The 26190-nt window shown below is 33.2% G+C and overlaps 1 protein-coding gene across 1 annotated transcript; it reads left to right on the top strand.

Moving 5' to 3' along the window:
- Positions 1-9535: 9535 nt before the first annotated feature.
- Positions 9536-11645, top strand: LOC139855678 (protein ROH1A-like). Its single transcript, XM_071844926.1, has 2 exons — positions 9536-10187; positions 11053-11645. The coding sequence occupies exons 1-2, from the start codon at positions 9545-9547 to the stop codon at positions 11631-11633; spliced, it is 1224 nt and encodes a 407-aa protein (XP_071701027.1). The 5' UTR covers positions 9536-9544; the 3' UTR covers positions 11634-11645.
- Positions 11646-26190: the final 14545 nt, after the last annotated feature.

Raw genomic sequence — 26190 nt, 5'->3', positions numbered from 1 at the left:
TTGTTGATTGAACGTATCTCATTTTAATCTGGTTGTCTTTTACGATATCTTGAGTATATGAGAAAAATCTGAGGTTTTCATCTGAAACTGTATTATCTAAATCTTTTATGTACAAGTTTGGCCCTCGTGATTTGTCTACAGTCTCCTTCATGGTTTGTTCAAACCGTTCTTTCAGTTCCTATTCCCTTTCAGTCTTTTTCTGAGCCTTACCAATATACCATTCTTTTCCATCAAACTTATGACCGTTAAGACCGTTTATAGCTTTAGCGCCTCGTCAGCATTTATGTTTTGTTCTGTCATTTTTGATACTCTTCTTTCATTTGTATTATGTAAGCTGTATTATCTTCATAGATAGTTGTTACGCTTTTATAGCGTTCTAGTCCACAAGAATCAATAATGATTTGTATCATTGATCTTAACTAAAATCATTCCCGAGTAGCTTCATGTAATGCAATCACTTCGGCATGATTTGATGATGTTGCAACAAGTGTTTGTTTTGAGAACGTCATGATATTGCGGTGCCTCCATTTAGGAATACATATCCAGTTTGAGATTTAGCTTTATGTAGATCGGATAAATAATCTGCATCTGTATAACCAAACAAATCTTGTTTCGAGTTGTTAGAATAAAATAATTATAAATCAGTAGTTCCCCGAAGGTATCAAACTATTTGTTTGATCCCATTCCAATGTTTTTTGGTAGGGGCTGAGCTGAACCTTGTCAACAAATTAACTGCAAAAGAAATGTCAGATCTTGTATAATCTATAAGATACATAAGAACCTCAATTGCACTAAAATATAGAACTTCCGATCTGTTAAAATTTTCATGATCTTCGCAGGGATGAAATAGATCAGTGTCAATATTGAGTGATCTAACAACAATGAGTTTGTCTTTAAAAAAAATGTTTTAAAATCTTTTCGGTATAAGTAGTTTGATGTACAAGTAAACCATTAGGCATATGCTCAATTTGCAATCCAAGGTAATACTTGGTTTTTTCAAGATCTTTCATTTCAAAATAATTCTTTAGAAGTTGAATGATTTCATAGATCTCTTTATTTGTTCATATGATGTTAAGAACATTGACATAAACAACTACGATCTCATATCCGAACATTGTTTTTATAAAACATACGTGCAAAATAAGTTTATATTTATACCCTTTTTTTTATCAAGTAGTCATTTGATCGGTTATACAACATACGTCCCGTTTGTATAAACCCACTTAGAAATCTTTGTGATTTAATGGAATATATTCCCTTGGGTTTTACATTAGATGCTTATGATACCTTAGCCCTTTAGGTATATTCATATATATCACTATTAAGTGATCCATACAGATAAGTAGTAACAACATTCATGAGATGCATTTAAATAACTACCAGGTTGATTAAGTATCTAATAAGTAATTGTATCCATTACAGGAGGATAATTTTTCCTCCTAATTCATTTCTGGTCTTTGTGGGAAATATTGAGTTACAAGTCTAGTTTTGTGTGATGACCCGGAAATTTCTGACCAAATTTAAACTTAATCTTTGTATGATTAACATTTTCGACACGATAAGCAAAGTCTGTAAAACTGAATCTCAAAATTTTTGAACTATTCAAGTACCCTTCGGTTGTTCTCAACGATTCGCCAACCATTATATGTAAATAGATACATATATACACTATAACTTGAAAACGTAACAAAGTTTTAAATTGCATGATACCGTACATTAAACTTATTGGTTTATATATCTATTTGAATATATATGATTTCAAGTTATTTAGTAAACGATAGTAACATTTGATTATTGATTCGATTGATATTTAGATAAGTTAACTAAAACGTTTAAGATGAACAAGTAAAACACTAATTTGCTATAGTATTTTTAAATTGCTACAGTACCCAAAATACTACAGTGTTTTCGAAAATTACTATTTGCTACAGTAAAAATTGACTTTGCTACAGTAACTTTGCTACAGTAAAACACTATTTCAAAATAAATAAATAAAATATATATGTATATGTATATACTGCGAGACGATGATTTATAGAAGCAAATAATCAAAACACTTAATTGATTAAAGCTACACTTCAAGTGACATAGTTATGGATAATTCAAGGCTATATTTTGACAAAGGTACGTGTCTCAAAATGTAAATTACAAGTTTTCTCAACGTACGAAGGGACACTCGAAAAACCGGAACCGGGACATAAGTCGCGAAATGACGTACGACTTATCGGAACAAAAATTACAAGTTAACTATGCACGTGAATTTAATATAATATATAATTAATTATATATATTATATATATTATATATATAATTAAATATTATGTCGACAAACAACGAGACAAAATCATTTTGAGCTGGACAGCGAAGCCATGCGATCGCATGGCCTTTACACTAGTTTCCCATGCGATCGCATGGGAAGGAAATTCAGAAAACATCTATAAATCGAGCTGGTTCCTGCACTCTTAACACACACACATATCCGAATACATATTACTCCCTCTGTAATTATTATTATTATTTATATTATTATTATTATTATTATTATTATTATTATTATTATTATTATTATTAAGATTAATATTATTATTAATCTTATTATTATTACCGTTATTATTAGTATTATACATAAAATACTACGACGAGGTCTTGAGCGTGTCACTTTCAAAATGGGTTTCCAAGCGAGCCAGAGCTAAGGAAAATATGGGTTATTGCCAAGGAAATTATGGGTAATGTTCGGGGGTATTTTTGTGAATCAAACCTCGTGTTTATCATCTCCGATGCGTCTACGTGCTTTCCTGCAATATTGTATATCAATATTAAACAGTGAGTTTATAGTATCCCTTTTTAAATACTTTAAATATTTTTGGGCTGAGAATACATGCAAATGCTTTAATAACTGTTTTACAATAATTATAAAGTGTGAGTTCATTGATCCCTTTTTATACATATTTTTGGGCTGAGAATACATGCGCTGTTTTATAAAATGAATACAAAAACTAAAACTGATTTGAGTGAGTTTCATAAGATCCCTTTTACTCTCTACATTTTTGGGCTGAGAATACATGCAAATGCTTTGTTAACCGATATACAATATTTATATGCGTGAGTTTCATATGATCCCTTTTTACTCTCTATATTTTTGGGCTGAGAATACATGCAAATGCTTTATTAACTGATTTACAATATTTATATGCGTGAGTTTCATTTGCTCCCTTTTTAATTGCTTTTGCAATCTATATTTTTGGGCTGAGAATACATGCACTTTATTTTAAACGCAATGGATACAAGTACATACTAAATTCTACACTGAGTTTGAACCGAAAATCCCTTAGCTTTGGTAACTAGTAACTGCCAGTTATAAGAACTGGTGGGCGCGAGTAGTTGTATATGGATCCATAGGGCTTGATATCCCCGTCCGAGCTAGAGCACTAGCCTTTTAACGGACGTATGCTATTTGGGAAGCGTACACGTTGGTTTGCGTGTATTATTAAGATGATTATACAAAGGGTACAAATTATATATACGTTAAGTTTAGTTACCAGGGTGCTCAATTTCGTAGAATATTTTGATAAACGTTTCTGGATGAAACAACTGAAATCTTGTGATCCATCTTTATATACAGATTATACGAAACATTAAAACTATGAACTCACCAACCTTTGTGTTGACACTTGTTAGCATGTTTATTCTCAGGTTTGCTAGAAGTCTTCCGCTGTTTGCTTAGATGTTAGACAAGCTATGTGCATGGAGTCTTACATGACATATTTTTCAAGGAAACGTTGCATTCACCAAATCATCACCATGTATCTTATTTTGACTGCATTGTCAACGGAAGTACTGTTATAAACTATTATTTATGGTGATTGTCTATATGTAGAAATCATTAGATGTCGAAAACCTTTGATTAAAATATTCATCTATGGTGTGCCTTTTCAAAAGAATGCAATGTTTACAAAACGTATCATATAGAGGTCAAATACCTCGCAATGAAATCAATGAATGACGTGTTCGTCCATATGGATTTGGAGCGATCGTCACAGTTTGCCTTGTAACTTCATTTGCACATTTCTTTTCGGATAAAAATTCATTTGTATCCCATACGTTTCACATATTTAAAAGTGATAACGATTGATCCGAAAACTTTTCTTTTATCGAGCGATTCTAATTCAGCTCTTATTGCTCCTTTCCATTGAGCTCAATCATGTCCATTTTGTATATTCAATGACAGATTTTAGTTCCAGATCATCATCTTTATTCATGATGTCATTGTAACATTATATGAAAATATCTCATAGAGATTTTAGTTTCATTTCGATTCCATAATATTGCATAATTTATCGCAATTTTAGTATTTACATTTATCAATATCCTCTGCAGAAGGAATATTGATTTGTGGTTCTTCTTGAACACTTTCTCTTACCTCATTATCAGCTGATTTTCTTTTTCGAGGATTTTTATCTTCAGAACCAATTGATCTTCCACGTTTGATGCGTGGCAAAGACTCAACAGTGACATTATTGCCAGCTTTTGGAATTTCAGTTCGAGCTGGAGCATTTATCGCTGGTATATATGATTTAGTCACTTTTTTATATCTGTAAATGCATAAAGTAATTAATTTGCAAGTTCTTGCATATGCATTATTTTTGAACTTTCGTTTCACATTCTTTTGTGCGAGTTCAATATACCTTAATTGATGTTCACATCATGAAGCATCATTTTATTTTTTATTTTTATTTCTCCCCCTAATCTAGGGAACAATGTTTTATTAAAATGACAATCAGCAAAACGTGCTGTAAAAACATCACCCATCATGGGTTCAATATATCTTATGATTGAAGATGTTTTATATCCAAAATATATTATCATCTTTCTTTGAAGAACCATTTTATTGTGTTGTTGTGATACAATTGGAACATACACTGCACAACCAATGTTTTAAGGTAGAAAATATTTGGCTCTTGGCCAAAATCAAGTATTAAGTGAAAATATTTACGACTTCCACATGGTATAATGCGAATTAATGTCGCAGCATGTAAATTTACATGTCCACATATAAATATTGAGAGATTTGTACTCATTATCAATTGTCTAGTTATTAGCTGTAAGCGTTTATCTATTGATTCAGCTAAACCAATTTTGTGTATGCACATGAGCAACTGGATGTTCAACAACAATCCCTGTAGATATATAATGATCATTAAATGCTTGAGATGTTAACTCACCAGCATTATCAAGTCTCATCCTTTTAATGGTGTAATCAGAATAATGTGTTCTCAATTTAATAATTTGTGCAAGAAACTTTGCAAATGCCATATTACGGCTTGATAACATACAAATATGAGACCATCCGCTAGATGCGTCTATTAGAACCATGAAATATCAAAATGGTTCACATGATGGATGAATTGGTTCATATATCTTACCTTGAATTCTTTCAAGAAACATTTGTGATTCTTTTTCACAATATACTTTTCATTAATCACCATATGTGCTTTCCATTAATCACCATATGTGTTTTTTTTTTTTTTTTTTTTATAAATCACCATATGTGTTTTTTTTTATCATATATCCTTTTCACCATATACGCTTTTAATCATATGCGCTGTGTTTTTCACCATATGCGCTTTTAATCATATGCGATTTTCATCATATGCGTTGTGCTTTTCATCATATTCGTTTTTTATCATATGCGCTTATCATATGCGATGCGCTTTTTATCATATGCGCTTTTTTATGTGAATAGTAAATTAATTAATTTCGTTTTACTATTCATATGAATTAATTTAGATTTACTATTTTGTTAATTGAGTAATATATATATACATCATATACTTGTGACTCCGAAGGCTCAAATGAATTTGATCATATAGTTATACGTTGTACCTTGCACATTAATTTTCAGTAGAAGCTTTAGATGCATATTATTTTCAGTAGAAGCTTTAGATGCACTTTTTTTTAATCACCAAATACCACAAACACTTTGTTTGCGTTTGTTCATAGTCATCAATGAAAACCATTTTCTTTAATTTTATTTTATACAATAAAATTAACGCATCATTATTCTTTTCAAAAACAATAATCTATTGTTATTGTTCACTTGTGCCATGTTTAACAACAAAAGTCAACAACCTCTGTCTTGTTTGTTGTGGCAACCAAAAACAACCTTTGCTTTTGTTACCGAGAATCCAAGACCAAAAAACAATTAATTTTTAATTAATCTTTTATCAAAACCATAAATGATTTTATTGATCTACGTTGATATGGCCATAAAGAATTGACGGCTGACCTACTTTTGTAAGTGTATTTCGGCTATCATCCCGAAAACGCACAACGACCTTTTTTTTTTTATGAACTATTTGTTTCATATCTAGCTTAGGCAATTATTGTGAACATTTGGTCCCTATAAGAGCATTTATTTTTTAGACTTTTAGTTGATTTGTACTTGTCACAATTAGGGATAGCACCCGCGGGTCGTGGATGCGGATCCATTGGATCCATCACCCGTACCCGCGGATTTTTTTTAAGAGACATCCAATTGAACCCTTGTTCGTTGAAACAATTTGACTATATTTTTACTCCCCATTATTAAACGGGCCATTTTGATGCACACTCTTAAAAAAATAATTTGTTTTTTAAGTTTTATTATTCAACCTCCTTTTTTCAACGGTCACGTTTTTAACAAAATATTTGACAAGTTTGGAAAAAAGTTTTTTATTGATTATCATCAAAAGTTTTCTATTGTCACTCTACTGGATGGAATTATGGCATACAACCAAAATTGCAACCCAACACTACATAAGAACAAAAAGGTTATTTTTAATTAACATATGTATATGTGTTAAACTCGGAATAATAATAACTTATTTTAGAAAATTAACATAAGACATGTTGAAACATTTTTGTCACATTTAGCTCATCAAGTCTAATACTTATCATTGATAGATTTTATCACGTCTAGGAGATGTTTACTTTTTTCTTGTATTAAGTCCTATTTTCATTTACCTTTGTTTGGAAAAAAGTTTTTTTTTTTTTACTTTGCTTTCCCCCTTTCTGTAAAACTCATTTAAACACTTTCTTTATTTTTTTTTTAAAAAAACTTCCTTTTTTTACGTTACCCGTAAATTATAAATATATAAAAAAAACTTTTTGTTTAAATTTTTTTTCTAGTTTTTAAAAGGCCACTTGACCAATTTTTTAATTCTTTCACAACACCTAATATCGTGATCGTGACCTTTCACCAAAGCAAGAGATATTCTTGATAAACTAAATACGGACTCGTGTTTGAAATTGTCGGCCACAAAAAAATTCATTTGATAAAAGTATATATTTTTTTTTTAGTTATAGAAGGAGACCACTTCATTTTCAATACTTCATTTTTGACAAAAAACTATTCCATTTTACCATCCCTTTTTTTTCTTACTTTAACTTTTAAGATATACTTTTAATAAAAATACAAACTACTTTTTCTTATTTTAACTTTTAAGATTTACTTTTAATAAAAATACAAACTACTTTTTGTATTTTAACTTTTAAGATTTACTTTTAATAAAAGTACAAACTACTTTTTCTTATTTTAACTTTTAAGATTTACTTTTAATATAAATACAAACTATTTTTTTATTTTAACTTTTAAAATTATAAATTTAAGAATAAACATTAGTATGCATGAAATAAATAATGATTAATTGCATAAGTAATCATAAATGTTAGATAACATATAAAGACCCCGTCGTATTCGTATTGATCGGAATTAATCTCGACCCATGGTACCGTGTTGTCAAATGACGTGTTGCGTACATAAAGTACCGTGTTGTCAAATGACGTGTTGCGTACAATCATGAGGTCTTATTAACATAAATATAAATGTTAGTGAAGTTAATAAGAGTTAGATTACAGAAAATATAATTCAGGTGGTATAACCGACCATATATAACTTAAATAACATAAATATAAATGTTAGTGAAGTTAGTAAAAGTTAGATTACAGAAATATAATTCAGGTGGTATAACCGACCATATATAACTTAAATAACATAAATATAAATGTTAGTGAAGTTAGTAAAAGTTAGATTACAGAAATATAATTCAGGTGGTATAACCGACCATATATAACTTAAATAACATAAATATAAATGTTAGTAGTCCAAAATTTGATATATTCGAGTCTGAAAATTATTAATAATTTCATACCTTGATTAGTGATTCGTGATCGTTTGATATATCTTTTAATTATACTAAGCTTTTCGTGCTGATAACGTGTTATAATTCAGTAGGCTTATAACTACCTTTAATGGTTATAAGAACAAAGAGAGAAAAAGAGAGAAGAAGGAGAGAAGAAATATTGATATTGATATTTCAAGAGAAATGGTGCACCTTAAATGGTTATCATACATGTCTATTTATAGTATAAAATATTACTATGCAAGAAATATAATAATAATAAAATTAACATCCAATCTAGATATTTTATAACACAATCTAGATATTTTATAACATTAACTATAAAATTTGTTTATTCAATAAAATTGATTTTGGTTGATTTAATAATTGAAAAAAACTTGAATAGCGTGTTTTTAGACATTGATTTTGGAAGTTAGTGCCAAAAGTGTAACATGGTATGTAAAGTGTATATGTGATTTGTATCCTCTTAAACATTTGAATGAATTTGAAAAAGTATATGAGGTTAGGTTTAATAATCAACACAAATATATGCCCTGTTATAATAAATATCAATTAATTAATTTTATACAATTTGATTTATTAGGACTATCTTATTAGGCTTATTACTTTTGCAAACCATCGGTCATATAAGTTTATATAACTATTTTTTAAATGTTACTCCTACTCTTATTTTCTAAAGATATGGCCTCTGTACTTTAATAACCAATTTGATTTTATGTTTGTTTTTAGCGACAGAAATATACGGTATTAGCAATGGAGAAACTATGTGGAGAAATACAAGGGTTCCAAATCATCAATCTTTAATAAAATTTATATTTATTTGATCTCATACAATTTGGTGACAAAAAATATGATCTAATCATTTGATGCTGTAAAAATATAATTATAAATAATAAACAATGCCTTTCAAAAAAAATAAAAAATAAAAATAAATAATAAACAATAATTAATTATAAATTTACAAATGAAACTATATATGAAAATTATATATCACTATAAGTGAATCTATATTAGAAATTATTTATGACATATATTAATTAAATGAGTGGATATATGTATCACTCATATTAATACAACAATCGTAAGAAAGATAAAAAAATTTATGCTTGCTTTAAAAAAAAAAAAAAAAAAAAAAAAACCTAAGAAAGAAATAAAATCATTGATCATATTGTAAGAGAAGATGAAACGGTCTCACTCCCACACAAATCTAATCATCAGTCATCACTCATTAATCAAAATTAATTAATTTATACTTAATTAATACTTAAAACTTATATAACTAATTAAATTCTTGTAATATCTATTTAAAATCCTCAATCTCCGCCTTCATATTCTCTCTTCATCTCCACCCTCAATCAATAATCATGCCTCCCACTGATAACCACAATCACAATTCCGGTTCATTTCTGAACCGGATCAGCATCCGTCGCAACCAAATCACCTCCGTTACGGACGTTAACCACGAACAAGAACTCGAAGAACTCGACTTATTCCAAAAACACGTCACCAGTCGTTTCCTCCAACTCTCACAACAAAACGACGAAACAGAATCAGTTATACTTCTATCCATCTCATGGTTCCGGAACCTTCTAGACGCTTACCTCTGTTGCGAATCCGAATTCAAGGCGGTTTTAATAATCGGGCGTGACGTGTCACATTTTAGTAAACCGCCGTTAGACCGGTTGTTACCTGATCATTTGGACCGGACGGTTAAAGCGTTGGATATATGTAATGCGATTACTCATGGAATTGAGCTGATTAGGCATTGGCAGAGATTGGCGCAGATTGCTGTTGATGCGCTTGATCAACGGCCGATGGTTGAAGGACATGTTAGACGGGCTAAACGAGCGTTGAATACGTTGTTGGCTTCAATGATGGTTGATGATAAGGAGCAGAATGTTCATGTTGGAAGATCGGCTGAACGAATGTGGTCGATTGGACGACGTGGTGGTGGTGGTGGTTGTCCTCCAACGACGATGGCTGTTAACCATAATCGGAGGATTAGCGGTAAGTACAAGATCTTTAGTACGATTTTCGATACCTTTTAAAATTATTTATTGGATATAAGAGTATTTGATAAATTTAGCTTTTATAATAAGTCAGAAATTACAAAATTTCAAACAACCTATAATTTAACCAAGTTTAAAACCGTAACTTAGCTACATAATTCATATCGATCTTTGACATGTGTTTCTATGGAAATAACTAATTTAGTTAAAAATTGTTGTAGTTACAAATTAATTTACAAGTGTTTAGTTATGAGTTTTCAATATTCGGATTCAAATCGTTTAACTAATGTAGAAATTAAACCCGATTTGAATTCAGTTTTAGTTAATTTGAATTCAGTTTTCGATTCGGTTTTTAGTTTACCTTTTTCAAAATTCTACTGGTATTAAACTAAAAAATCGAGTTCAACTAATGGGTAGCTCTCTGTGAGAATGTTCTCATTTTGAATTTTTTAAGCAAAAACATCAGCCAATTAATTCAAATTCAAATGGAAAAGCGGTTACATAATTTAAGGTGCTCAATTTGGGAGAAATTTGTTTCGATTTCGTTTTTGGTTAATTTAGTTCGATTTTCTGTTTTGCTTTAAAAGTTTGTAAACCGTGCAAATCCAACTCGCTAAATCAAGAAAACTAAAAACTGAAGAGACAAATATTTTAGTTTTAAAGTTATAATTTTTCGCCGTTGGTTTAATCGACTAGTATAGTAGAACATTTGAAGTTCTTGTTTTAATTTACATACTCTACTAGTATAAGATTATCAAAATCAGGACTTAATTTTATTAATACTATTTTATGTTTTTGTTGGGATTGGAATTAGGATTGTACTAGCGTTTTATTGACTTATAAAATTCATATATGTGGTACAGCATCTAGATCATTTTCCTCTTGTTTTTCAAAGACATGGTCCGCCTCAAAACAAATCCAAGCAATGTCAACGAATCTGGTGGTCCCACGAGGTGGCGAGTCAACAGGACTAGCTCTCCCAGTTTACATTATGAGTTCAGTTTTGGTTTTCGTCATGTGGACATTGGTTGCAGCCATTCCATGCCAAGAACGGGCCGGGCTCGGGTCACACTTTCAACTCCCAAAACATTTGGTATGGGCTGGGCCAATTATCGGGTTACAAGAGAAGATAGGTGAAGAATGGAAGAAAAAGGAGAAGAAAGGGACTGCAGGGTTGTTGGATGAGATACAAGTGATTGAAAAGGTAGCGCGAAATCTTGTTGCGTTTACGGAGGAATTTGAGTTTCCAGTGGGGCCGGAGAAGATGGATGACGTGGCAAAGCAGGTAGCTGAGCTGGCGGAGGTATGTCGGAAGGTGGAGGTTGGGTTAGGACCATTGCAGTTGCAAGTTAGGGAATTGTTTCATAGAATGGTGAGAAGCAGGGCTGAGGTACTTGATCTTATGGACCAAGTTGGTAAATTAACTTCGGTTATGTCTTTTTAAATTGAAATAATACATTTGAATTTTTTGGTACATACATTTGTTATTTTATTTTATTTTTGCTTGTTCAATACTTTTTTCTGAAATCATATTCGACAATACAATTTCACAATTTGAATAGAATAAATCTTGTTTTTTTTTTTTATATATATATTTGAGTAGCTGTCTTTTTATAAATAATACTCCGTAATTATTATTAGTATAAATTAAAATTATACGTGTAAAATATCGAAATAAATACTCCGTAGAATTTTGTTAACATAATCAATTGAGCTGTAATTGGACATGTATAAAATGACTTAAATTTCCAAAAGGCAATGGTGACTCCACTTGGAGTCAAGTGGGGTCAAAGGACTCCATTAAATAAATTTTTTTTATGTATAAAATACTATTAAAATTGTATATGACACTACTAAATTTATAGATAGGATCCCATATATTTTAAGAATTAGTGATTTGTATGGAAGTAAATGGTCATTTTTTATGAAAAAAAATTTAGAAAGTACCGCTCAAATTGGATAGTACCCCATTGAATTTACATCCTAGAATCGCCACTGCCAAAAGGCCAATTCAAATTAAAAGAGACCAAAACCAAACAACTCCATATAACCTTTGTTAGTATATTGGTGATAGAGTCGACTTTTTATAAAGAAGGTAAGGACTTTGATTCTCATGATCTGTAAAATAACTTTCTTGTGGTTACCCGTCTATTTCATGGGTCTCGAAAGTTTCGGAGGTTGCAGACGTCTTGAGTTCTAACCTCACCCGAGGGGATTTTAACACACGTGATGTCCATATGAATACATTACCCACCTATTTCATGAGTCTCGGAAGTTCCAGACGTCTTGCGTTCGAGCCTCACCCGAGGGGGTTTTACCACACGTGATGTCCGTATAAACTCGTCGTGGGAGATTCCTTCTGAGTGGTGGTAGAATTGTAATGTTCAGTTCATGAAATAATTGGTGGGTGGGACATCGCATTTGGATTCAGTGATTGCTAACCTCCGTTAAAAAAACAAAGAAAGAAACAACTTCATAAATCGAAGATAAATCCATATCCAGAAAATTATGAATTTGATTGATAAAAAATTATTGGTAAAATATGAAGGTCCAAAACCAGATCCATCATAATGTTCGCTAAAGTTTTGTGTTGACTAGACTAGGCCCACAAATCAATAAATTATCAAGTGAGGACCAAGCTCTCAAATGTTACCATGGCTGACTAATATTAGCCTCAATACTTGGCCCATAATTTATTCATGGAAAATTCTATACACTTTTTTGTAAAGTTTTATTCCAAAATACACTTTTTGAGAAAAAATTGTCTATTTACACCATTAGGTCGACCACCATTTGGGTCGACTACCCCTTGACCTGGTCGACCACCCCAAATTTCAATGTGGTCGACCTTCGTTTATAACTGGAAAGGTCGATGATGTGCAAAACGTGGTATATGAATTGTTGTATGAAATATTATGGAAAAATACCGATTAAAGATTGTTACACACTAACGGGCAGTGTACCCGATTGTGTAGTAGTATAGTAAATGATAAATTCCGTGTATCGTTCCAAAGACAGTTGTATTAGTCAAACTAGAATTAGAAACTATATTATGATTAACTAAGTAAATGAAACTTAAAGGTACAAGATAGTATGTTTTTGTGGTTATTTAACGATTAACCAAATCAAAGAAGATTAAAAGTAAAAACAATATTTTTGGTCTTTTAAGTTTATATAATGAAAACAAGTGCAAAGAAAGCAAATAAGATAGTTTGATTTAAATCAAAGAGACGAAATGTTCATCTAGATCTTTTACCCTCGGTATTGGATGTAAGTTTTGATATTAAAACCCGATTGAATGATTATGTGTGTAAGTTATCTAATAGGTTCACCAAGAGTTCTCTTAAGTAAACACAATTACAAGATCAAGGGTTCCCTTTTCACTATAGTTCTTGTATTTGTAATCGGATAACTTAACTAGTTCTAAGGCTTGAAACTTGACTTCTATGTTCATAGTTATCAATAATTGTACAAACGTTCGTTGCATACAATTCATCCCTATATCGTCTAACCAATTGAATCTAATTTACCCCCTTGGTCCGGTTTAGTAAACAATCAATCTAAGACAAGTTGATTGTAAATCAGTATGATAAATTAACAAGAGTTTTCTTGTTAATAACATATCAATCAACTAGATACAAATGATCTTTAACATCAATAAGCATGTTCTTGATTCAAGCATTAAAACTATCACACAAATTACATTCAATACATAAGATTACATCCAATACCTCAGTTATTAATCTAGACAAACATTATAGAGTTTAGCCAATAATCATATTAACAAACAACATAGCAATCAAGTGATAAGTAGAATTCATTGTTAAGAACAAGAAATCAACCTATTAGAGAATGAATCTTGAATGGAGAAGGTGTTGAATCTTGATTCTTGGATGTTAAGACTCTTCAAAGAGCTTGGAGTTCTCCAAAATAGCTCCTAAAACCGTCTTCTAACTCCTCTGGTTCGTATATGCAAACTGGTCTCTCAATCATTCATTTTTAAAGTGATTAAAGTGGCCCAAAAAGTTAAAAGTAGGCTGAAACCTACTACTGGACGGCGTCCAGCTTTCTGGACGGCGTCCAGTTGTAAAGGGCTGGACGGCGTCCCACTTCGTTGGATGGCATCCCGTTGTGAAGATCTGGACGGCGTCCAGATGTACTGAAGTTCACTATCTCTTTTTTTCTTTCATATCCCTTAATTTGGACGGAGTCCCAACAATTTTGGACGGAGTCCAACATATCTGAAGCCTTGTTTTATCATTTTAAAGTGCTAATTTGACCCTAACTTGTATCGGGATCAACTATGATGATATCACAACTTATAGAACGGTCATAATTCATCAAAATTCTTTATAAACCACTTTCCGATACAATTTACATACCTTCGTGCATTACTTTTAGAAACCGACTTAACTATCCTTGATTCGAGAGTATTTCACACAACATTGCGAGAGATATATATGATGAAATCGAGCAATATCAAACACCCCACACTTAAACCTTGCTTGTCCTCAAGCAATTCTTTCTTACAAAGTAGAACAATATCAAACACACTTACACAATATAGAGTATACACATCACACAAATCATGCGAAGCACACGAAATACACACGTTTATTTGAAACGCAACTCACGCTATATGAAACACACGCTTTAAGTACAACACACCTATATTGGAATCACACTCACGCTATATACACAATGAGAACACACGCAAACATTTTTAGGAGATTAGAGCCAAGTATCCGAAAAATTTGATCCTACAGAAATCAGGACCTTATGAAAACGTTTTATGTTATTGAAAATGAGTGCTAGTTTTTACACTAGGCGCGTTTTCCGATTTTGTCGAATTTTCTGAATTTTGAAAAATGAGTGCGGGTTTCCCGCTATTGGTCAAGCCAATCCCTCCCACAGTACCTAACATCACGAGATGTTGGTAAGAAAATAATGTGCTTAGGAGGATACACATTACGTCCGGATATCATCGATAATCATGAGGTAATCATCTAATCCGTTAAATTAATCATGAAGATTGAGGTTCATCAGTCTTAAAAGCTGATATTTTACCTTTCCGGAGGTTATCCACTGAGGATCTGATCAATCACAGATATTTTGTGTATCATGGTGTGCTCCCTATTTGACAAGACAGATCTCCCTCATCGAGATAAGTCTGACTACCAGTTTCCCTGTTTGATGTTGAGGCCTGGTAGATTTCCAGTCGATGTTAGCAATGACTTTTCAAGATTTTCGTCACCCTACAACTGGTCTGGACTACAACTTCTGAAATAAATCAGCAAGTGTGTTGATTGAGAGACTTTACTCCTATGGGTTATATAAAGTGGTCGAGCGCATGCATTGCCCTGGTTCTGAACAATGAAGATCGCCCTTAGGTTTTTGATCTGGTACGAGGTTCGGTTTCCGACCACGCTATGCAATCACCGCTCTCTCACGGTTTACACTCGTTTTGGTACAAGTGACCTACACGTTAGCTTTACTAAACTAGTAGGATTTTCATCCAAATAATTGAATGATAGTGCAACTTCAAAGACTATTAATAATTTAAAACATAACTCAACATTTCTTTCTAGTTTTTAGAACACAATGTATGTAACATGGGGTTTTTTTTTTTTTTGACAATTTTCGTTTCTTAGGCTACCTGGAAATTTAATCATAAACGCCTTAATTTTTGTAAAACGAATTCCCGATAAATTTTTAATCTCTCACCCCACACTTGAGATCATGCAAGGCCCTCATTGCATGAAATCAGAAAAAGGATTAAATTTAGAGGGCAAAGTGATAAGGTGAAAGTAGAAATTTTCAAATTTTTAACCTGTAAATTGTGGAACATGTAGACGGATGTCGCTGAACTTACTGCCAGCATAAGAGCATCGTCCACTCCGCGATTAGCATCAAACATACATCATAATATCAAATGTTGCTGAACTTAATGCCAGTCTTTTGAAGTTCAATCATGCTGCACAAAATAACAAACTAAACAAATAACAAACCAAACAAATAATACTAAAAATAACGGTGTTTCTACAAACATAAACACAACCATTATCAAATTAGTTTAAAAATACAATATGTTGACAATGAATATTGTCTATTATTTGTGGCATGTGGTTTTAGACTTATTAATGTAGTAGGTTATTTACTTATTATTGTATTAGTTAGTTTAACCATGGTAATTGTTATGTACCACTATTGTAACTAAAGGAGGTTGCTAGTATATAAAGCAACCTCCCACCCATTTTATCTTTAGTTGAGTTAATGATAATGTTCTAGTTATTCTCTCAAGTATTACTTTCTCTAGTTCTTATCATATCTAAACAACTCAAACCCACTAATACTTCACAAAACCGATCGTTAATCTTCAAATTGGGACTAACAATTGGTATCAGAGCGGGTCTAAGCTCTTTGCATAGAAGATCCGTTGCTCGAAGGTCTCCATTGCGTTTTTAAAGTGTTTGTGCTCGATTTCGGTTTAGGTACCTACATAACTCAAATCATCTTGTTATTTTTGTTGGTTTAATACTTGTTTTATAACATACTTGTTGATAAACCACTTAAACTACTTGATTTTGTGCTTAAAATTGAACCTATATACATGCATATATCTCACAATTTGAAGTTAAAATTAGTGTGTATTTATATGTGCTTGAACTCTATGTTTGAATCATGAAGTTAACTTGTAACGACCCAGCTTTTTTGACTTACTTTTGTGCCTTGTATTTTTGCGAAACTGCGTATTTGTGCGTACTGCGTTACTTTATTACTATGGAACCTTGGCACACGTGTTTTATATTCATATATACTTTAAAACGTGCCTTGGTATGATTAGAATGCTTAACTTGTCCATTGGATACTTTATAACCGTTAGCGTTACTTGCCGTTACGATTAAAATGCGGACTGCGCGTACGTTTGACTTTTGTCGGAACCGGAACTTTTGGACAGCGAAATATTAATTATTATTTTATAATAATAATTACTTGGGCCTTTGGATGCTTAATTTTATTTATTTAATTGCTAAAGCCCAATAGTTAGCCTTTTTGGACTTTTTACCTTGTTGGCCTCAAGCCCACCCTACTCTATCTAGTGACCCAATTAATTAGCCCAAATATATTTACTAGTGGCCCATAATAATAAATAAATAAATAAATAAATAATTAGTGAGTCATGCTAGCATTATGGATAAGGATAATTAACTTTGTTACATAAGATTCTAGCAAAAGGATACACTTTAGACACCATTAGCCAAAAAGTAAACTTTTTGTCCTTCCCCTCCCCCTCCATAAACCGTCCACCACCACCACCCTAGATCTTGCCATGTCATCAATCCATGCGATCACTCTTTGCTTATAAATACTAGCCTTTAGCCTCTCATTTCCACACTTGATCATTTTGGTTTTTCACACACTTGTTCTTTCTCTCTTTCTTTCCTTTCTAGCATTACTTGTAAGTCTTCTTTTCCTTCTTCTTTTTTCTTTTCAAATTCATGATCATCATCATCATTTTATGGAGATCAAAGTTCCTTTTAGCTTTGATCTTACTTATATCTTATTGATTCAAGCATGAATCTTTCAAGAACATGGAAGATTCAAGCTTTTAGCTTGAATCTTCATAACTTTTGTAGATCTACTTCTTTTATACTTTAATCTTTCTATTTTATGATAAAGATTCAAACTTTTGTTTGTAATCTTCATGCATCTTCAAGATCCAAGCTTTATGCTTCAAGATCTTCAAGAACAATCAAGATGCAAGCTTTCTAGCTTGAATCTTCATATCTTTTTGTTAGATCTAAGTTCTTTTTGCTTTGATCATGTTGTTTTGTGAAAAAAATTCAAACTTGTGTTTGTTATCTTCATATATCTTAAAGATCCAAGCTTTATGCTTCAAGATCTTCAAGAACACTTAAAGGTTCAAGCTTTCTAGCTTTGTAACCTTGTAACTTGTGTGAAATGGATCCAAGCTCTCTAGCTTAGGGTTCCATCACCTCTTTTGACTTAGATTGTGTTCATACTTGTTAAATTGATGTAAAGTTTGTAACTTTAGTTGTTATTGTGACTTGTATTAGTGTTAAGACTAAGGATATGATGTAACCTTGGTTCATCATCCATCTAAGACTCATGAATGAGTTGTATTCTTACTTGGTCTTAACATATTGTGTATTGATGGTGAATCTTGGTCAAAAGTGATGCTAAACCATCAACGAGTTGTACACTTGAAGCTACAAGCATCAAGGATGAGAACCGTGATGAGCATCGACCCCAAGAACCCCACTGGAGCACATGTCCACTGATTTTCGTATCTGATCAGACCACCTAGGCTACTGAAAGTTGATTTTCAGTTAGTTCGGTTCGAGTAGATGATTTTCCGTTTAGGCCTCGTCTTAATCCGAGTTACAGTTTAGGATTTATGGCCCTCCGAGAGTCACTACACCCTATTAACGTTGTGCTGAAATTTCTGACCTACTCGCACTTAAACCGTCGCCACGGTCAAACGAAGACGAGTTAGGTCCTGAAAATTGGTCAAATGTTAGGGGACTCATATACGGAGCCATAGCCACTGACCATGCATCTTTTCGATTTACGTAGAGGTCGTAACAGCTGACCGAAGTCAGCCTATTGTTTCGATCTCTATTCTTGTCAAACTCACTTAGCTTTTATGATGATGAATGATGATGATGATGACACTTAAACTTATTTTATGCACTATTAGAACTTATTAAGACAACCTACTGACCTAGTAACCTTTGATTTAGGTTGACGACCTTTCGGACCAACTTACTACTTGCGTACTTTCATTACCGACTTTATCGCTTTTATCACTGTGAGTTATAGCATCCCTTTTTACTTTAATTATTTTGGGACTGAGAATACATGCGCTTTTTACATTTTACATACTAGGCACGAGTACTTAAACTTTATATGTGTGTGGGTTATACAACGGCATAAACATTCCCTTTAGCACGGTAACGTTTAGTCATTGGTTTTTGAACCGGTGAACGCGAATCTTAGATATGGATCCATAGGGTTTGACATCCCCACTCGGGCTAGTCGCGCTAGCATTTAACGGGTGTTTAATACTTCGTAATTCATACGCACTTTCCAAGTGCACTTTCAGGGGGTTATAAACGTTAAGTCTAGTTACCGGGTGCCCACGGTTATACATATACTTATTCATACTGATTTGAACATACTGTTTTGATACGCTGTTTGCAGCACTGAAATCTCGTGGCCTACGTTACATTACTGATACAAACAAACTATAGCTCACCAACATTCGTGTTGACTTTTTAAGCATGTAATTCTCAGGTGCTTAGATGATGTTGCTTCCGCTGTTAGCCTTGCTATTCTAGTCTCGGTGTATAGACTTGCTGTTACAGACTTGCTGTGTTAGACTTCCGCTGCATTACTTAGAGATGTCTCAAGCATGGAACTTTTACTTTTCATTCGCAACTTATGTTATTTTCAGAACAATAGCTTTGTAATGACCTTAGTATCATGTACTCATGTTAATGTTTCCTATTCATCTTTTGTAAAAACGTTATCTTTTATGAATGCATATCGGTTTTCAAACAGCATATAGTGTTTGACCTTGTACTGATCCTGTTGTTGATGTACCGTACACGATGATTTTGTACGGGGCGTCACAGTTGGTATCAGAGCATTGGTTGTAGGGAATTAGGTTGCATTAGTGAGTCTAGACCGGACCAAGTAGGATTCACTAATAGGACTAATCTACAACTTGCTAGTTTACTTGTTTCTGCGGACCACTGCATGCTACTATGTTATATTACTGCATGTTACTGCTTACTACTACTGCATGCCACTGCTTATTTCTACTGCTGTATAATCTTACTGCATGCTACTACTTACCTTTACTGCCATGCGAACTTACTGTGTGCTTATTTTACGCTGCTGCATGCTACTATCTGCTTTCGCTTGTTACTTCTGTTTAGTACTGTTTTCATTGCCATGATATGCACTGCTGTAGACGATCTAGGCTGCTGTAGTTACTATGCCTGATTACGTGCTTGCTACCCGTCTGCTTTTCGCTATACCGACTTGGAGAACTTATCTTTCCTAATTCAGATGTTTTCTGAACCCTTTTCCCCACTCTTCTAACTCTAAGTACTAGTAATGTAATCCACCTGTTACTACTGTTCTACCATTCCAGAAATCGGAACATTACTTCACGCAATCTAGGAGGATTTGTCGGAGTAACCTCACCTCGAGCTCACCCTAATTAGCCACGTACAATGTATGAACATTCGAAGGATGTTCAGTTTCTGCAAGATGACCCGTATCCCGTACACTTTCGTGACCGTCACTTATCTCTTCCATTCTCCACCACTACTCGACGATCTAACGACACTTCTGGACTTAGGTCCCTGACACTCTTAGGCATTGGAGAAGTCGGGAGGACATCTCCTTTCACAAGGTCAGAGTGCCTTCCACTGATGCTCAGCCATACCCAAGGACTTGGGAGTCGCCTCGAAACATATCGTAATACTACTTGCTACACGTACAACTCAACACGAGACCCATATTGAATTTCTAGAAAGGAACCTAACGACATTACCAGAACCCGAATATTTTGAAGAAATTTCGGGACATTTAGGCATTGATGCATGATCTGCGGGACATACGCACCCACACCGAGGAATCGTGAGATTAACTATGTAGATTATGTTTTGAGATAGCATAGATAAAGCAACGTTATATGAAACTGAGTAGAACTTGAAGTGATCACGTTACATTGACCATATGGAGCGATATTGGAATGAACGTGCGATTTAGTACAATATAATGACGCCAGGCCAGCATGATTATATTGAAGTAAATCATACAGAAGTCCCAACGTTACTACATGAGGAATATGAAGTGATTCAAAGGAAATTTTGGTAGGAACCGCTTGAGTATACGCATTATGGTCCGTTAGAGGTAGGGAAAGAATAACCACGTAGCCTAGATACTGTAACCCAAAATTTTTTTATAGATATAGACACCCTGAATACTTAAAGAAAAAGTTCTTAAACAGGAAAAACTTTGGACTTACTTGCGGTAGAGCAATCGTTACCTCAGTTATGGAGACTCGCATGGATCCTGATTTTAGTTAGGGTACATTTCTTCACAACGTTTATTGTCTCGAAGTTGTTTAATACTAGAGTGATAGAAACCTTATATATATATATATATATATATATATATATATATATATATATATATATATATATATATATATATATATATATATATATACCTTACATCTAAGAACCTTAATGTTATGACTAGTAAGCCATTAACAACCATGAGGGTTAAGTATTCTCTAAGACAAGTTAATGGTAATCTGACAGAGATAGAGGAATAATTTAAGGTAGTACCTTAAAATTAACAGGTGGGTCATTGGAAATGACCTCATGTCAACAAAACTTGGAAAGTTTTAAAGTAGTAGTTGGAAGTTTTAAAGGATTAGTCATCTACGCACAATCAGATGTTATTTGAGACGGCTGATAGAATTTTTCGCGGTAGTATAATAAGATTTAGTTGGAACAAATTGGCTTTCAAGGATGAAAGCGTAAGTTATTTATAGTTAGAATATTATTCGTATACCTCGCGAGAATGGTGAGCCAGAAGCCATATGGGTTACTTCAATAACCCGAGATCCCACAATGGAAATGGGAAGGGATGACAATGGATTTCATCCCGAAGCTGCCAAAAACAATAGGCAGTTATGACACTACCTGGGTTATTGGTGATCGTCTCACCAAATCTGCTCACTTTCTAACTACGAAAGAAACCGATACTATGGACAATGATACATAAAGGAAATTGTATTCCGTCACTTCGGCAATTCAAATTCTATCTTAAGGACTACCCAAGAATCTTATTCGATGCTCATTCTTACGCGACTCTGAATCCTAACTTATCCCGAAAGAATTCTTATTCGATGGTAATCACACCAACATCCTTCTTACCTCGATATTAGTCATATCAGTTCGAGATTTCCAAAATCAATGGGTAGTTAATTCCCATCCTCATACTCTCCCTTTCGTATCTCACTTATAAGCAACAACTTTACACTTAAACATTTTTGGTCGAAGGACTTATGCACTACTAATAGTCATCAACCACATTTAGATCCAACAGTTTTCATTAACTCGTAAAATTTTTGCTCAAATGTCACCCGAAATTTTCAAAAAATCTTTTACTCGATCTTTTTCCAACTTGTAACCTCCGAAATATGAAAATTTAGTTTGCTAAAAAATTTTTACTTACACTATTTTACTGTGCGATCCTCTCAAAGTTTTATGAAAGTAAATTTATTTTATTTGCCGTTCGTGCGAATTTTTGAAATCATATAAGTTATATACAATAAAGTAAATAATTACTTATTTTGACAGATACATATGAAATTTTACTTTTACAAATCAAATCTTTTGTTCAAAAGATATTTTACCTTGAATGGTACAAGTTGTACATAACCCTAGATTACAAAGAACTTCGTTTCTTTTCTTACATTGTCACCTAAAACGATTTCTATAAAACTTTCGTTGCTTATTATACAAAATTTTTCGTTGCTTATTCGTATCCAAGTCATCATGAAGACTTTACAACCATCGAAATTGAGTGATTCATGTGTGTGTAAGTGATGAAGGCACTTACTACCACGCCATGCAGAGCCTTAGGGCATCCACTAACACTTAAACCATTCAAAGCTATTACGTTACCCCAAGGATCTTATTTGCCACGCCTGTTGGAACGATGCTCTTTCTTACATAACTCGAAATCCTGACTTATTTCAAGAGATTCCCATCTAGCGATATTAACACCGTCAGTATTCCGACTTTAATATTAATCATAACCTGTTTGGCTTTCTGCAAAGTCAAGAAACGATTAACTTCTCATCCTCATGCTTTACCCTTCGTACCTCACTTTTTAACGGCTTCACACGTGAACATTTTTTCCCAAAGACTTATGTTATCAAAACTACATTTAATTCATTAGTTTTCGTTACCTAGTAACATGTCAACCGATGATTCAAAGATTTTTCAATCAATCTTTTTCAACTCGTAACCTTTGAAATGCGAAAAACTATGTTTATCAAAAAATTTCACACGTTGATTTTTACACGTTGTTTATTTGTGCGGTCCTCACGAGATTTATGGACAAATGAAAGTACTAAAAACTTTTCTGTCACTTATGCGATTTATAAAAGCATATATGTATAAATTTACCCTTACTTATTTTGGTTAGTACATTCCAAGTTATACCTCCAAATTATTTAAAAATCGCTCCTTTATTAAGTTGAAGTCAAATGGTTTTGAGCAAATGATACACGTTGTATATACTTCTAAATTTACCAAGAACTTCGTTCCATTTATGTTGTCGCATCAAACGTTTAAAGGCTTTTCAAAACTTCCTCGGTTGATTTTATTAAAGGTTTTCGTATTAAACTACACCATGTATGGATCACACTTCTTCTCGCCCCCCGTTAGGGATAAAAGCTTACTATTAAGATCTTTATTAAAAACTCTTGAGCCACTTTGGATGGCAGATTTATAAATTTATTAGAAAGTCTTTGTGCTCATAAAATGTTCCTCTTAAGGTTAGACTTGGCAAAAACGCGGGCCGATAAATCAGTTCTCTGGGACCCACCCAGTGGTCACCCTATCGTAGGAAAGGCATTAGGCGGGTTTCTACTCTCAATGTTTCACGGCTAGTCGCAACACCCTCGTAAACATTATCTCTATGAAACAGTAGGTTGAGGTACAAGAAATCATTTTTGGAGATTCTTTTCACTTGGAGTAAACCGTTCTTTAGGACCAAGGGTTCAAGTATCTTCTCATCAGCGCATCCCCTTATGTATAAGGATAAATTCAGGACAAACCGCTCGAAGAGTTCACTCTCGTTCAAAGATTACACCTTTTGTGCGATTTTCTTTCGAAAACGTAGTATAAATTACTTTAAGAACCTATGAATCTTGTTATCCTCTTGGAAGGGACTGCTTAAAACATCTACGACACTGATATGGTTACTCTACGTATTCCTTCCTTCGTTGGTTGCAACTATATGTTGTTCTAATTAATGTTAACCCTAACTTCAACATGTAACTGAAAGGATAAAGTTACGTTATGGAACTGTGTTTTCATTTCATCTAAGGATAAGTTCACCTGCAGTATGGTAAACTGGGTGATATCCTTCATTGTTCGTTCAGACCACCCTGGAGACACTATAAATAATTATGGCTTGCATTGTATATAAGTCCGATTAGTCACTTCCAGCTAACATTTCAATTCATTTAGTCAAATGAAACGTTCTTAAATATCGGGTTCATTATGCCTATGGTCTCCTTCCGAAATCAAGGGGTTAGTAAAATCCGTGGCTAACACTATCCAGACATCAAATCACATGGTTATGATCACCATGTTTTCCGTTCTACCTATCAGCCTTGTATTGCGACATAAGCGCTCAATGTTTTAGATGAGTTTAGTAACATTCATGATGCATTTTACGCATCCAGCTTACTGAAGATGCCTGTAAGGCTAAAAACATCATCTTTCCCTCTGTGGATACATATATTCGAATGACATACTCATGTTAACCAGAGACGAAATTAATTTATTGATTTCTTAGGACAAGAGACTTAATTAATGGCATATACCTATCCTTACTTTTATACGCCCAAGTACCCTTCGAGGCAAATAACTCACTTCTGAGCCCACGAGTCTCACGGAACTTTGATACGCTACTTCTTATTTAAATACTGTACCATTTTTGGTCACTCCTCAAATTTTGGGACGAAATTTCCATTAACAGGTGGGTAATGTAACGACCCGGCTTTTTCGACTTGCTTTTGTGCCTTGTATTTTTGCGAAACTGCGTATTTGTGCGTACTGCATTACTTTATTACTATGGAACCTTGGCACACGTGTTTTATATTCATATATACTTTAAAATGTGCCTTGGTATGATTAGAATGCTTAACTTGTCCATTGGATGCTTTATAACCGTTAGCGTTACTTGCCGTTACGATTAAAATGCGGACTGCGCGTACGTTTGACTTTTGTCGGAACCGGAACTTTTGGACAGCGAAATATTAATTATTATTTTATAATAATAATTACTTGGGCCTTTGGATGCTTAATTTTATTTATTTAATTGCTAAAGCCCAATAGTTAGCCTTTTTGGACTTTTTACCTTGTTGGGCTCAAGCCCACCCTACTCTAGCTAGTGACCCAATTAATTAGCCCAAATATATTTACTAGTGGCCCATAATAATAAATAAATAAATAATTAGTGAGTCATGCTAGCATTATGGATAAGGATAATTAACTTTGTTACATAAGATCCTAGCAAAAGGACACACTTTAGACACCATTAGCCAAAAAGTAAACTTTTTGTCCTTCCCCTCCCCCTCCATAAACCGTCCACCACCACCACCCTAGATCTTGCCATGTCATCAATCCATGTGATCACTCTTTGCTTATAAATACTAGCCTTTAGCCTCTCATTTTCACACTTGATCATTTTGTTTTTTCACACACTTGTTCTTTCTCTCTTTCTTTCCTTTCTAGCATTACTTGTAAGTCTTCTTTTCCTTCTTCTTTTTTCTTTTCAAATTCATGATCATCATCATCATTTTATGGAGATCAAAGTTCCTTTTAGCTTTGATCTTACTTATATCTTGTTGATTCAAGCATGAATCTTTCAAGAACATGGAAGATTCAAGCTTTTAGCTTGAATCTTCATAACTTTTGTAGATCTACTTCTTTTATACTTTAATCTTTTTATTTTATGATAAAGATTCAAACTTTTATTTGTAATCTTCATGCATCTTCAAGATCCAAGCTTTATGCTTCAAGATCTTCAAGAACAATCAAGATGCAAGCTTTCTAGCTTGAATCTTCATATCTTTTTGTTAGATCTAAGTTCTTTTTGCTTTGATCATGTTGTTTTGTGAAAAAAATTTAAACTTGTGTTTGTTATCTTCA

Source organism: Rutidosis leptorrhynchoides, chromosome 6, assembly GCF_046630445.1.
Source record: "Rutidosis leptorrhynchoides isolate AG116_Rl617_1_P2 chromosome 6, CSIRO_AGI_Rlap_v1, whole genome shotgun sequence".
Lineage (NCBI taxonomy): Eukaryota > Viridiplantae > Streptophyta > Magnoliopsida > Asterales > Asteraceae > Rutidosis > Rutidosis leptorrhynchoides.
The sequence above is the reverse complement of the archived record's forward strand: the minus strand, read 5'-3'. Positions and strand labels throughout refer to the sequence as shown.